This window comes from Episyrphus balteatus, chromosome 4 (assembly GCF_945859705.1).
Source record: "Episyrphus balteatus chromosome 4, idEpiBalt1.1, whole genome shotgun sequence".
Taxonomy (NCBI): Eukaryota; Metazoa; Arthropoda; class Insecta; order Diptera; family Syrphidae; genus Episyrphus; species Episyrphus balteatus.
The window spans coordinates 37175105-37186478 of NC_079137.1; the positions used below are offsets into that span (position 1 = coordinate 37175105).

The following is an 11374-nucleotide window of genomic DNA, read 5'->3' on the forward strand; positions in this document are numbered from 1 at the left end:
AACCTGAAAAACAGAAAATGGAACTAAATAATTGATTAATATTAAAAAAAAAAACTAAAGGTCTAGAGGCAAAACGAATATTTTCATATAAAACCAGCACAACGAAATCGTAAACGAAAATTTTACTTTTCGTTGCAAAATACGCAGCTTAGGCAACGAAATTCTTACCTGTGCTAGAATATAATTATGGAGAGTTTTCAATCATTTGTCAGTCCCATTTATTTGTACAGGCAATTTTTCTTGCAGCAAAAGTTTTTTTTTTTGACTTTGGAGACTTAAAAAAATTTTCGCTTTGCTTCAGCAGCGTACTAGGCTTAATGCTTCATCCGAAAAATTTGAAAAATTTTAATTTCAACCACTTTTTTCTTGTTTTCCGTACAAAATATTTAAAATATTGAATACAAAAATCAGAGAATGTGCAAATACGGGACAATCACGGGACAAATTACATAATACGGGACACTTATACGTCCCGGGTTTCTTAAATAAAAACCCGGGATAAGCTGTAGAAATACGGGACAGTCCCGGGTTAACCGGGACGGATGGTCACCGTACGCATGCCCCACGTGGGGCATTTCAAAATGCCCCACGTTTGGCATTTCAAGATGCCCCGCATGGGACATGCCCCACGTGGGGCATTTCAAGATACCCCGCATGGGGCATGCCCCACTTGGGGCATTTCCAGATGCCCCGCATGGGGCATGCCCCACGTGGGGCATTTCCAGACGCCCCACATGGGGCATGCCCCACGTTTGGCATTTCAAGATGCCCCTTATGGGGCCTGATCCACGTGGGGCATTTCAAGATGCCACTCATGGGGCATGCCCCACGTGGGGCATTTCAAGATGCCCCTCATGGGACATGCCCCACGTGGGGCATTTTCAGATGCCCCACATGGGGCATGACCCACGTGGGGCATTTCAAGATGCCACTCATGGGACACGCCCCACGTGTGGCATTTCAAGATGCCCCTCATGGGGCATGCCCCACGTGGTTCATTTCCAGATGCCCCACATGGGGCATGTCCCACGTGGGGCATTTCAAGATGCAACTCATGGGGCATGCCCCACGTGGGGCATTTCAAGATGCCCCTCATGGGACATGCCCCACGAGGGGCATTTTCAGATGCCCCGCATGGGGCATGCCCCACGTGGGGCATTTCCAGATGCCCCGCATGGGGCACGCCCCACGTGGGGCATTTCCAGATGCCCCTCATGGGACATGCCCCACGTGGGGCATTTCCAGATGCCCCGCATGGGGCATGCCCCACGTGGGGCATTTGCAGATGCCCCGCATGGGGCATGCCCCACGTGGGGCATTTGCAGATGCCCCGCATGGGGCATGCCCCACGTGGGGCATTTGCAGATGCCCCGCATGGGGCATGCCCCACGTGGGGCATTTGCAGATGCCCCGCATGGGGCATGCCCCACGTGGGGCATTTGCAGATGCCCCGCATGGGGCATGCCCCACGTGGGGCATTTGCAGATGCCCCGCATGGGGCATGCCCCACGTGGGGCATTTGCAGATGCCCCGCATGGGGCATGCCCCACGTGGGGCATTTGCAGATGCCCCGCATGGGGCATGCCCCACGTGGGGCATTTCCAGATGCCACTCATGGGGCATGCCCCACGTGGGGCATTTCAAGATGCCCCTCATGGGACATGCCCCACGTGGGGCATTTTAAGATGCCCCTCATGGGACATGCCCCACGTGGGGCATTTCAAGATGCCCCGCATGGGGCATGCCCTACGTGGGCCATTTCAAGATGCCCCTCATGGGACATGCCCCACGTGGGGCATTTCAAGATGCCCCCCATGGGACATGCCCCACGTGGGGCATTTCAAGATGCCCCTCATGGGGCATGCCCCACGTGGTTCATTTCCAGATGCCCCACATGGGGCATGTCCCACGTGGGGCATTTCAAGATGCAACTCATGGGGCATGCCCCACGTGGGGCATTTCAAGATGCCCCTCATGGGACATGCCCCACGTGGGGCATTTTCAGATGCCCCGCATGGGGCATGCCCCACGTGGGGCATTTCCAGATGCCCCGCATGGGGCACGCCCCACGTGGGGCATTTCCAGATGCCCCTCATGGGACATGCCCCACGTGGGGCATTTCCAGATGCCCCGCTTGGGGCATGCCCCACGTGGGGCATTTCCAGATGCCCCGCATGGGGCATGCCCCACGTGGGGCATTTGCAGATGCCCCGCATGGGGCATGCCCCACGTGGGGCATTTCCAGATGCCCCGCATGGGGCATGCCCCACGTGGGGCATTTGCAGATGCCCCGCATGGGGCATGCCCCACGTGGGGCATTTCCAGATGCCCCGCATGGGGCATGCCCCACGTGGGGCATTTCCAGATGCCCCTCATGGGACATGCCCCACGTGGGGCATTTCCAGATGCCCCGCTTGGGGCATGCCCCACGTGGGGCATTTCCAGATGCCCCGCATGGGGCATGCCCCACGTGGGGCATTTCCAGATGCCCCTCATGGGACATGCCCCACGTGGGGCATTTCCAGATGCCCCTCATGGGACATGCCCCACGTGGGGCATTTGCAGATGCCCCGCATGGGGCATGCCCCACGTGGGGCATTTGCAGATGCCCCGCATGGGGCATGCCCCACGTGGGGCATTTCCAGATGCCCCGCATGGGGCATGCCCCACGTGGGCATTTCCAGATGCCCCGCATGGGGCATGCCCCACGTGGGGCATTTCCAGATGCCCCGCATGGGGCATGCCCCACGTGGGGCATTTGCAGATGCCCCGCATGGGGCATGCCCCACGTGGGGCATTTCCAGATGCCCCGCATGGGGCATGCCCCACGTGGGGCATTTCCAGATCAGCCGGCCGCGAGGTATTAGTATCGCTAATTTTACTTCAAATATCTGAACTCAGATGTTCAGGATGTTTTTTTTTTTTTTGTTCAGGTTCATTTGTTACATTTTTCGTCACAGAAAAAATATAATGTAAAATAAAAAAATTTTTATTATCAATTGTTTTGCTTCATTGTTGTTTTCCATTATATTAAAAGGATCTCAAATCTGTTAAGACGACAAGGAATTTGTTAAATTTTTTTTTAAATATTCAAAAAACTTCGCATTTGAACGCTTCATTTTTCTCCTTGCACTTCCTCTTATTTCTTAAAATGCCTACGGTTGTAATTTTCTCCAAAAAAAACTTTCATCCAATCTGGGATTTTAAACTGGAATAGTTTTTTTCGAGCAACAACTCTTACCACTAAACCGCACTTGTAAAATAGAATTTAACTACAATTTTGACATAAAAAAATACATAATATTTTTTTGGAAAATATTTATATCCTGATAAGGGAAGGGCCTCTCCCAGCATAACTTTACCATAGCACCTCTTAATCGCAAGTAAGGAAATCTTTAAAAACACAATTTAATTAGCAACACCAGGGCCCTTTAAAAAGAAGTTAAAAAAAAGACAGAAAACAAGAATGAACTAATTAGCACAACTTTCTCAGTACACACACATCATTGCAGCATTCAATAGCTGCGTTCCTTTGGAAATATTTATCTACTGCTTAGTACTTAAAACTACTTTGAACTACTTTTGATATATTGAAAAAGTAGTTCAAAGCAGCTTTAAGTACTAAGCAGTAGATAAATATTTCCAAAGGAACGCAGCTAATCAAAACCCTTTTATCCTTAAGGATTCATAATAATGTGAATCTACCCATCCAAGGAAAAAATCTCTACCAGCAGCGAGCATCATCACTTGACAATCGAATTTATTTCCGGTCCGTATAAGGAATATATATCTACGTACCTATAATAATGGTAAGTGCAAAAGTCACCCAAGGGAAAAAAAGACATACCACAAGGGAAAAACAAATAAAAAAATTAAAGATGACCCAACAAGAATGAAGAATAATAAAGTGCAAGGATTGGTTGTACAACCTTGCTCTCTTGAACAAAAAGCTATACTCCCGATATAATTATCCTTTGTGATTTGGTACCCAATCTAACTTATAGAGGACTTTGGATGCAAAATTAGCACGAAGTTGTATAATTTCGGTATGGCTCTTCTTCAATAAATTTTGTGATGTCATATAAAGCGGGTTGTTTCAAAATCCGAAATCCCGTAAACACAAAATCCCGAAAGTCCAAAATAACGAAAACCCAGAATCCCAGAATCCCGAAAATCCGAAAACCCAGAATACCAAAAATCCAGAAACCCAGAATCCCGAAAATCCAAAATCCCGAAAAATTAAATAAAAAAATGAAAATTTTTCAACCAAAGTTTAAGTGAATATATTTCAATATTTTGGCCTTTCTGGATTTTGGGTTTTAAGGATTTTGAGTTTTCTGGATTCTGAATTTTTGGGATTCTGGGTTTCCCATATTCAAGTTTTCGGGAATGTGTTGGTCTCCCAAAATCCCGGAAACCCAGAATCCCAAAAAACCGAAACCGAAAACCCAGAACACCGAAAATCCAGAAACCTGAAAATCCAGAATCCCCAAAATCCAAAATCCCGAGGTAATAATGAGGTAATTTTTCCATATTATTCAAGTTTTGTACCCTTTCAGAACCTTTCAGAATACAAAAACTTAAATAATATGGAAAAATTACCTAGAAAAAAGTCGGATTTCTTAAGAAAAAAAAAATTTATCTCGGTTATTTATGGAATATTCCCAACAATGTTATACCATTTTGAAAAGAGAATTGAACACACCAACTTTTAAGGCAACTTGCCGAAACATTGTAGTGCATTTTTTTTACACTACGGCTCATTGAATTAGAGTCATGTAAAAATTTTTAGTACTAAGTTGGGTAAAAAAGTAATATTTTCTTTAAAACTGATACAGCTGAGTTAAAATTTTTGAATGCATTTGATAGCAGGGTTATTCAAGGTTCCGTAACAAAAGAAAAAAATGAGAAAAATTAAGATTTGTAGTCACGGCACATGAAAAACCGTCACAGGGTGACCATTTTTGGACTTTTTTTCAAATGTCCATAACTCCCAAAATATATGGCTGCGATTTTTTTTGTTATTTTTCTGATAACTGTCACCACCTACCCTAGCTACCGTTTTCGTTTCGACGTTAACTTTTGGGACACCCTGTATATGGCGGAGTACCTATAGTAAAATAGGAAATATATTCATAATGGTTGTTTTTGTTAATAACAAAAGAATTTTAAAGAAACATTTTTTTTTTCAAACAAAATTTTAAAATGTCAAACTTCAAATTCATAAGTGTGTGTGTGCAAATTGGTGTAAATCTGCTAAAAATGGTGAGAAAATCCGGGGTACTCCGTAGTACTAAAATTACACCGGAGTAATTAAGTAAACGAACCACTGTACAAAAAAATCGACACTCGAATATATATTATACCAATTGATTGAAACAAATGTATACCATTTAGTAGAAATGTCATGTTCAATTGTCAAATTTGACAACATCAACTTGCCTCTTGGCACGTCCACGCGATTACTTTCGGTATTTGTTGTCCGTCGGAATTTATTTAATTTAGCAATTTATTGCTATTTAATTATTAATTTCATACAATTGACTAATAAAATTGATCAACAATGAGTACAATTTTAGAAAAAATCTCAGCCATTGAGTCTGAGGTAAGTTAAAAATTCAAAAATTGTATTCGACTGAAAACTAACCCCAATCGGAGTTTTTCCATAGATGGCTCGGACGCAAAAAAATAAAAATACCTCTGCTCATTTGGGTTTGCTGAAAGCAAAATTGGCCAAATTGCGACGAGAACTTATTACACCAAAAGGAGGTGGCGGTTCAACTGGCGAAGGTATGAAGAATCTTTTTGAATCAATAAACTGAGTTTTAACTTCTTGTTGTTAAAAAAAAAGGTTTCGAAGTTGCAAAGACCGGAGATGCCCGAGTTGGTTTTGTCGGTTTTCCTTCCGTGGGTAAATCGACTTTGTTGTCCAACTTGGCTGGAGTGTATTCGGAAGTTGCAGCCTACGAGTTCACAACGTTGACAACGGTTCCTGGATGCATCAAATACAAGGGCGCAAAGATTCAAGTAAGTACCACAAGGTAGTCACCTAGGTCCGCTTCTTTTTAATGTATGTATATGTAAATGAAATTCCATTTTTACTTAAAAATGCATCCTGCTTAATCAATGCATATGATATCAAGCTATTTATGTGTATTAAAATGCAGTTATTTCTTATACAGCCCTATTCTGCTATTCGATTCACGTGAATCGAAGAATTCCCTTTCTTAATCATATCAAATTGGTTTTGAAAAACTTCTAACTTTCGATAGCAAAGTTTTGTTTCCGTCTTTTTTAGAAATTCTAAAGAAAAAATTAATTGTTTAATCACCTTTTAAACACTTCTTGTTTTAGACTTTCGCTTGAATCGAATAGCAGAATAGGGCAGATAATCTTCGAAATGATTTAAATACACTTGCTTATTGGAGATTACTTCTTCGATGAGTTAGATGACGTCTCTTCCTTGCCACTAAGAAACATAATGAAATTCATCCAAATTTTAGAATGGTGCAGAGAGGCACCAAACACCAACACCTAATTCCCAATAAATCCTTCCCTTACCCATCTAAATTCCTTCCCACCCTAACCCTGGGGAGCAAATTGGATCCATCGAGATACTAGTGAGATGATTCGACTTGTCGGATAATCACCCCTTCAACCTAACCTAACCTTAGTGGTGCAAGTAAAATTTACTACCGCTCAATATAAACAAATGTAATGTTTTCAGCACATCGTATTTTGACCCCAATATATTGCGCAACAACCATATTATCAATGATATTCTTGATCGCAAGCCTGAGATTCGTGATGTTTAAAAATTCTGTAAATTCAAAATTCTGTTTTTTTTTTTTTAATTCTGCAAATTCAAAATTCTGGATTTCAAAATTCTCTATTCCAAAATGCTGTAAATAATAAAAAAAATTGTTTTGATAGTGAAAAAAAGTGCGCACATTTTTCATTATCAAAACAATTTTTTTTTATCATTTACAGAATTTTGGAGTACAGATTTTAGCTATTTTTTTTTTAATAAAATGCTTTGAAGTTAAGTATTTCCCCCAATTGAATTGCGTATGGCTTACAGCTATTGGATTGAATTTGAATAACATACATACCTTGAATACCAAAATACCTTGAATACCAATATTTAAACCAAGAATCTTCATATACATATTTCATCATTTTTTTTTTTTCGTTATTACTTGCGATATAGGTACTATATATCAAGTTATGCATTCGTACAAAAAAAAAGTTGAGATAAAATTTTTCCACTACATTACGATGGTAGAGAATGAAAAAAAAGTGGGTCCCGGAAGTCCATCTGTCTGTCTGTCTGTCTGTATAACGAGCTACAGCCTAAACGGATATACTAATTAATGTCAAACTTGGTATTTAGCGTTATTTGGCGACTCTCCAGAAGGGTTTTAGGAATTAATTTTTTTGGACCAAAAATAACGGATCTTGTCGTATACCGATTTTAGTAGAATTGAAATATCTCAAAAACGGCTCCAACGATTTTGTTTAAAAAATTCAAATGTGAGTTTTAAGTTAAGGTCTATCTTCTAATGAAAAACTTTTTTTTTGAAAATCATTGAACCATTTTTTTAAAATAGGATTATCTCCGAAACCGCTTATTCAATTTCTATGCAGAGGTTTATGCAGAGGAAAAATTAGGGAATAATAGACACTGTTATAATTAATTCCCATATTAAATACAAATTGTTCAACAGGCAAAAAAAAAATGTATAGGTTTGCAATGTACAGAATTCCAAAATACAGAATTTCGACCCATTCCCTTTCATTACACTTAGAATTTATTATCGCAAAGGCCAACTCTATGCTTGGTTTCGTAAAGCGAAACTGCAATGAGTTTACAAATCTTTATGCTTTAAAATCAGTTTATATGTCTTTAGGTGGTCCAAATCTAGAATACTGTTCAATTGTGACCTTTCGACTTCGATTGGCATAAATCGAATCGAAAGAGTTCAAAAAGCATTCACTAGGTTTTTAATTAGGCAATTAAAATGGAGAATTGATACTCCTTCTTACAATTCAAGATGAGCTTTGATTGGTTTGGATTCTCTAGAAAAAGACGTTCTGCTCAGTGCTTGTTGTTTGTTCCTGTTGTTTTTTCTTATCGAATTAAAAGAAGAATGCTTCAACGTGATTTTTTTATGGATATAATTATGGTTGTAATGTAATCTTTCTAGGTGCATTGAGCTTTATAATAACTACTGTAATGAAATAGATTTGGCAATGAATAATTAAGAGTATGAAGCAAAAATATTGTATTTATTGAATTAATTAAGTTTATAATGAAATTTGTAAATACACTCCTGCTCAAATTTAACGCACATCATATTTATTTTATAGAAAATTCCTACTATTACTTTGTCTCACAGTATCGTGGTTATTTTCTCAAATAAGACAGCAGTGATCTTAAATTGAAGGTATGGAGTAAAATGTTTGTGGGGAAGATTTGGAGAGATATGCTGAAGTCTATCTGTCAACCCGCTAACCTTTTAGAGATGAGTCATAAATTTTCATGAAGTAAACTCTGCTTTACAACACCTACGGAGTTAGTGAGCTCTCCTAGACCTACTTTAAATACCCAAAAATACTTGACTGATATCCTCGAACACCATGCGGTTCCAATAACCCCTAGATTTGGTCCACAGTTGAGTCTGATGCACGATAATGCATGCTAGAGTGGTTTGAAAATATCTTCAAGATTAAAATATGCCACCCTTGAATTGACCACACAGATATTTGATTCAATAGAACATTTGAATTCAATAGAACATGTCTAGGAAATGTTGAAAAAAGTGCATTTGCAGCCGAAATCCACCTCCAAGCATTCTTGATCCACAGAAAATTGGAGTGAAAGAAAAGTTACAATAAAACCTTCAAATGTTAATTCGTGGAATGAATAGATGACTCCAAGTTGTCATAAGCGCTAGAGGAGACAATGCCAAGTATTGAATAAAATTATTGGAAAGAACTGTCACGTGCTTCCATTTAAAAAAATTTTTTTTCTTAAAAAACAAAAATTATTTTAATATCAGTTTTCAGACCTTAAATTGCTAAATTTGGTTCATCTTTTTTTTAGTTGATAATACTGTTGCAGTTTAGCATTTTTCTGACTTGCTTAATAACAACCAAACACAAAAAAATACAACAAATAATTTAAAAGCCATTTTAAATAAGATGTAGGGGTATGACTAAAGAAGAAAAAAGTGTGCGTTAATTTTGAGCAGGAGTGTAGTCTGTAAGATTTATAAATCCGTAGATGAATTAAGAATAAAAAATAAATAAATTAAATAATTTGCCTTTAATCTTTTACCTACTGTTTCTTAACGTCAAATTAAATTTTAGCTTTTGGATTTGCCTGGAATCATTGAAGGTGCCAAAGATGGTAAGGGTCGTGGTCGTCAAGTTATTGCCGTGGCACGAACTTGCAATCTTATCTTCATGGTGTTGGATGTTCTAAAACCTCTGGGACATAAAAAACTTCTAGAGCATGAATTGGAAGGTTTTGGAATCCGTCTGAACAAAAAACCACCAAACATTTACTTTAGAAAGAAGGACAAAGGTTAATCATACAAAATCCAATAAAAATATAATTTCTAATGATTCATTTTTGTAGGTGGTGTTAACTTTAATTGCATGGTGCCACAATCCGAGTTGGATGCTGATTTAGTAAAAACAATTTTATCCGAATACAAAATTCACAATGCCGATATTACTCTACGTTACGATGCTACTAGTGACGATTTAATTGATGTCATTGAAGGAAATCGTATCTATATCCCGTGCATTTATCTCTTGAATAAGATTGATCAGATTTCAATTGAGGAACTCGATGTTATCTATAAAATTCCTCATTGTGTCCCAATTTCTGCACATCATCGATGGAATTTCGATGATTTATTGGAACTTATGTGGGAATATTTGAGACTTGTTCGAATGTGAGTATAACTAAATTGGGACAATCTCAAAGTTATTCAATTTTTATTCTTATTTTTTCCTTTTAGCTATACAAAACCGAAAGGACAACTGCCTGACTATACTTCACCAATTGTCTTGCACAATGAGAGAACTTCAATTGAAGATTTTTGTAACAAATTGCATCGTACTATTGCGAAAGAATTTAAATAGTAAGTTGATAAAAATGATGGTTAAGTTTTTTTTTTTTATTAATTAAACTAATTTATTTTCATAGCGCTCTTGTGTGGGGATCATCGGTGAAACATCAACCTCAAAAGGTTGGAATTGAACATGTTCTAAACGATGAAGATGTCGTACAGATTGTGAAGAAAGTTTAATTTTTTTTTCTATTATAAATAAATATTTTTTTTTATAAAACACAAAAATTTGCAAGAATTACAACTTATCTATCAATCGCTTAAACATCTTTTTGAATTTATAAACAATTTTATTTGAGTAAGTTAAAATTGTATATCGATCTAAAATTCTATAAAAATAAAGATAAGTTTTTCTTTAGCTCAGAGAATGGAAGATTTTTATTATGATTACATATTATATTTATGCAAGATGGGATCCTTGCTATAAAGATAAGAATGTCACGTTATTCCATATGAATTCCATAGAAAAAGTTTTTTGGAGCTTATAACCCCTTTTGCACATTATTTTTTATCAAAAAGTATGAGTTCTTTAACTTTTTTTAAGTCAATCCGTATCTACATGATAAGTGTAAGTGACAAAAAAAATTTTAAGATATTTCGACAAAAACTTAAAAAAATTCAGCAACATGAATTGTATTTTTTTCGTTTGGCTCTAATAATATGGCAAGGTACTGTAGTATATGGCTGCTCACATGCAGGTGTGGGTTCGAGTCCTACCCTAGGCAGCATTCTTTTGCTTATCCCCCAGCTTGGACGCCACCCGTGAAATTATTCTCAATTCACTGTACCAAAAAAAAAATCTTTCATACCTTGCTATTCTTTCTAACCACCACCGTGCAGTATGTATTTAAAAGACCTTGGGTCTTGCAGGCATATAGTTAAAATTATTATTATTAAAAAAAAAGTTGTACTTTTGCAATTAAAAAAACTGCCATTATTTTATTCTGATTTAGCCCTTTGATATAAGTCAACTATTTTATTTAAAGTTGGTAAGCCATTTTGTTTGAGTTATTGTAGTCAGAAATGGAAATAGTGTAAGTGTTAAAGTATTTCAATTTAAAAAAATGTTACGTACACGCCACCGTGTCCGTTAAGTGTGTGGATCAGAATCAAAACCCATTATATCCACTTTTCAAAAAAAAAAATGACTTAGGTATGAGGTTTTGTTTCTATTATTCAAATACATACGTTGCGCCCAAGTTTCAGTCTCTAATTACATTTTTTGGCATAGA

The 11374-nt window shown here is 38.3% G+C and overlaps 1 protein-coding gene across 1 annotated transcript; it reads left to right on the plus strand.

The window, feature by feature from the left end:
* Positions 1–5420: 5420 nt before the first annotated feature.
* Positions 5421–10510, plus strand: LOC129919523 (GTP-binding protein 128up). The gene is made up of 7 exons (XM_056000429.1): positions 5421–5605; positions 5670–5790; positions 5852–6027; positions 9373–9589; positions 9644–9965; positions 10032–10154; positions 10220–10510. The coding sequence occupies exons 1-7, from the start codon at positions 5564–5566 to the stop codon at positions 10320–10322; spliced, it is 1104 nt and encodes a 367-aa protein (XP_055856404.1). The 5' UTR covers positions 5421–5563; the 3' UTR covers positions 10323–10510.
* The last annotated feature ends 864 nt before the right edge of the window (positions 10511–11374 follow it).

Excerpts from the sequence above, each read along its gene's own strand:
- LOC129919523 (XM_056000429.1), top strand. The coding sequence starts at position 5,564 with ATGAGTACAATTTTAGAAAAAATCTCAGCCATTGAGTCTGAG. Across the intron at positions 6,028-9,372 it reads ACAAGGGCGCAAAGATTCAA|CTTTTGGATTTGCCTGGAAT; the intron begins GTAAGTACCACA and ends ATTAAATTTTAG. Across the intron at positions 9,966-10,031 it reads TATTTGAGACTTGTTCGAAT|CTATACAAAACCGAAAGGAC; the intron begins GTGAGTATAACT and ends TTTTCCTTTTAG.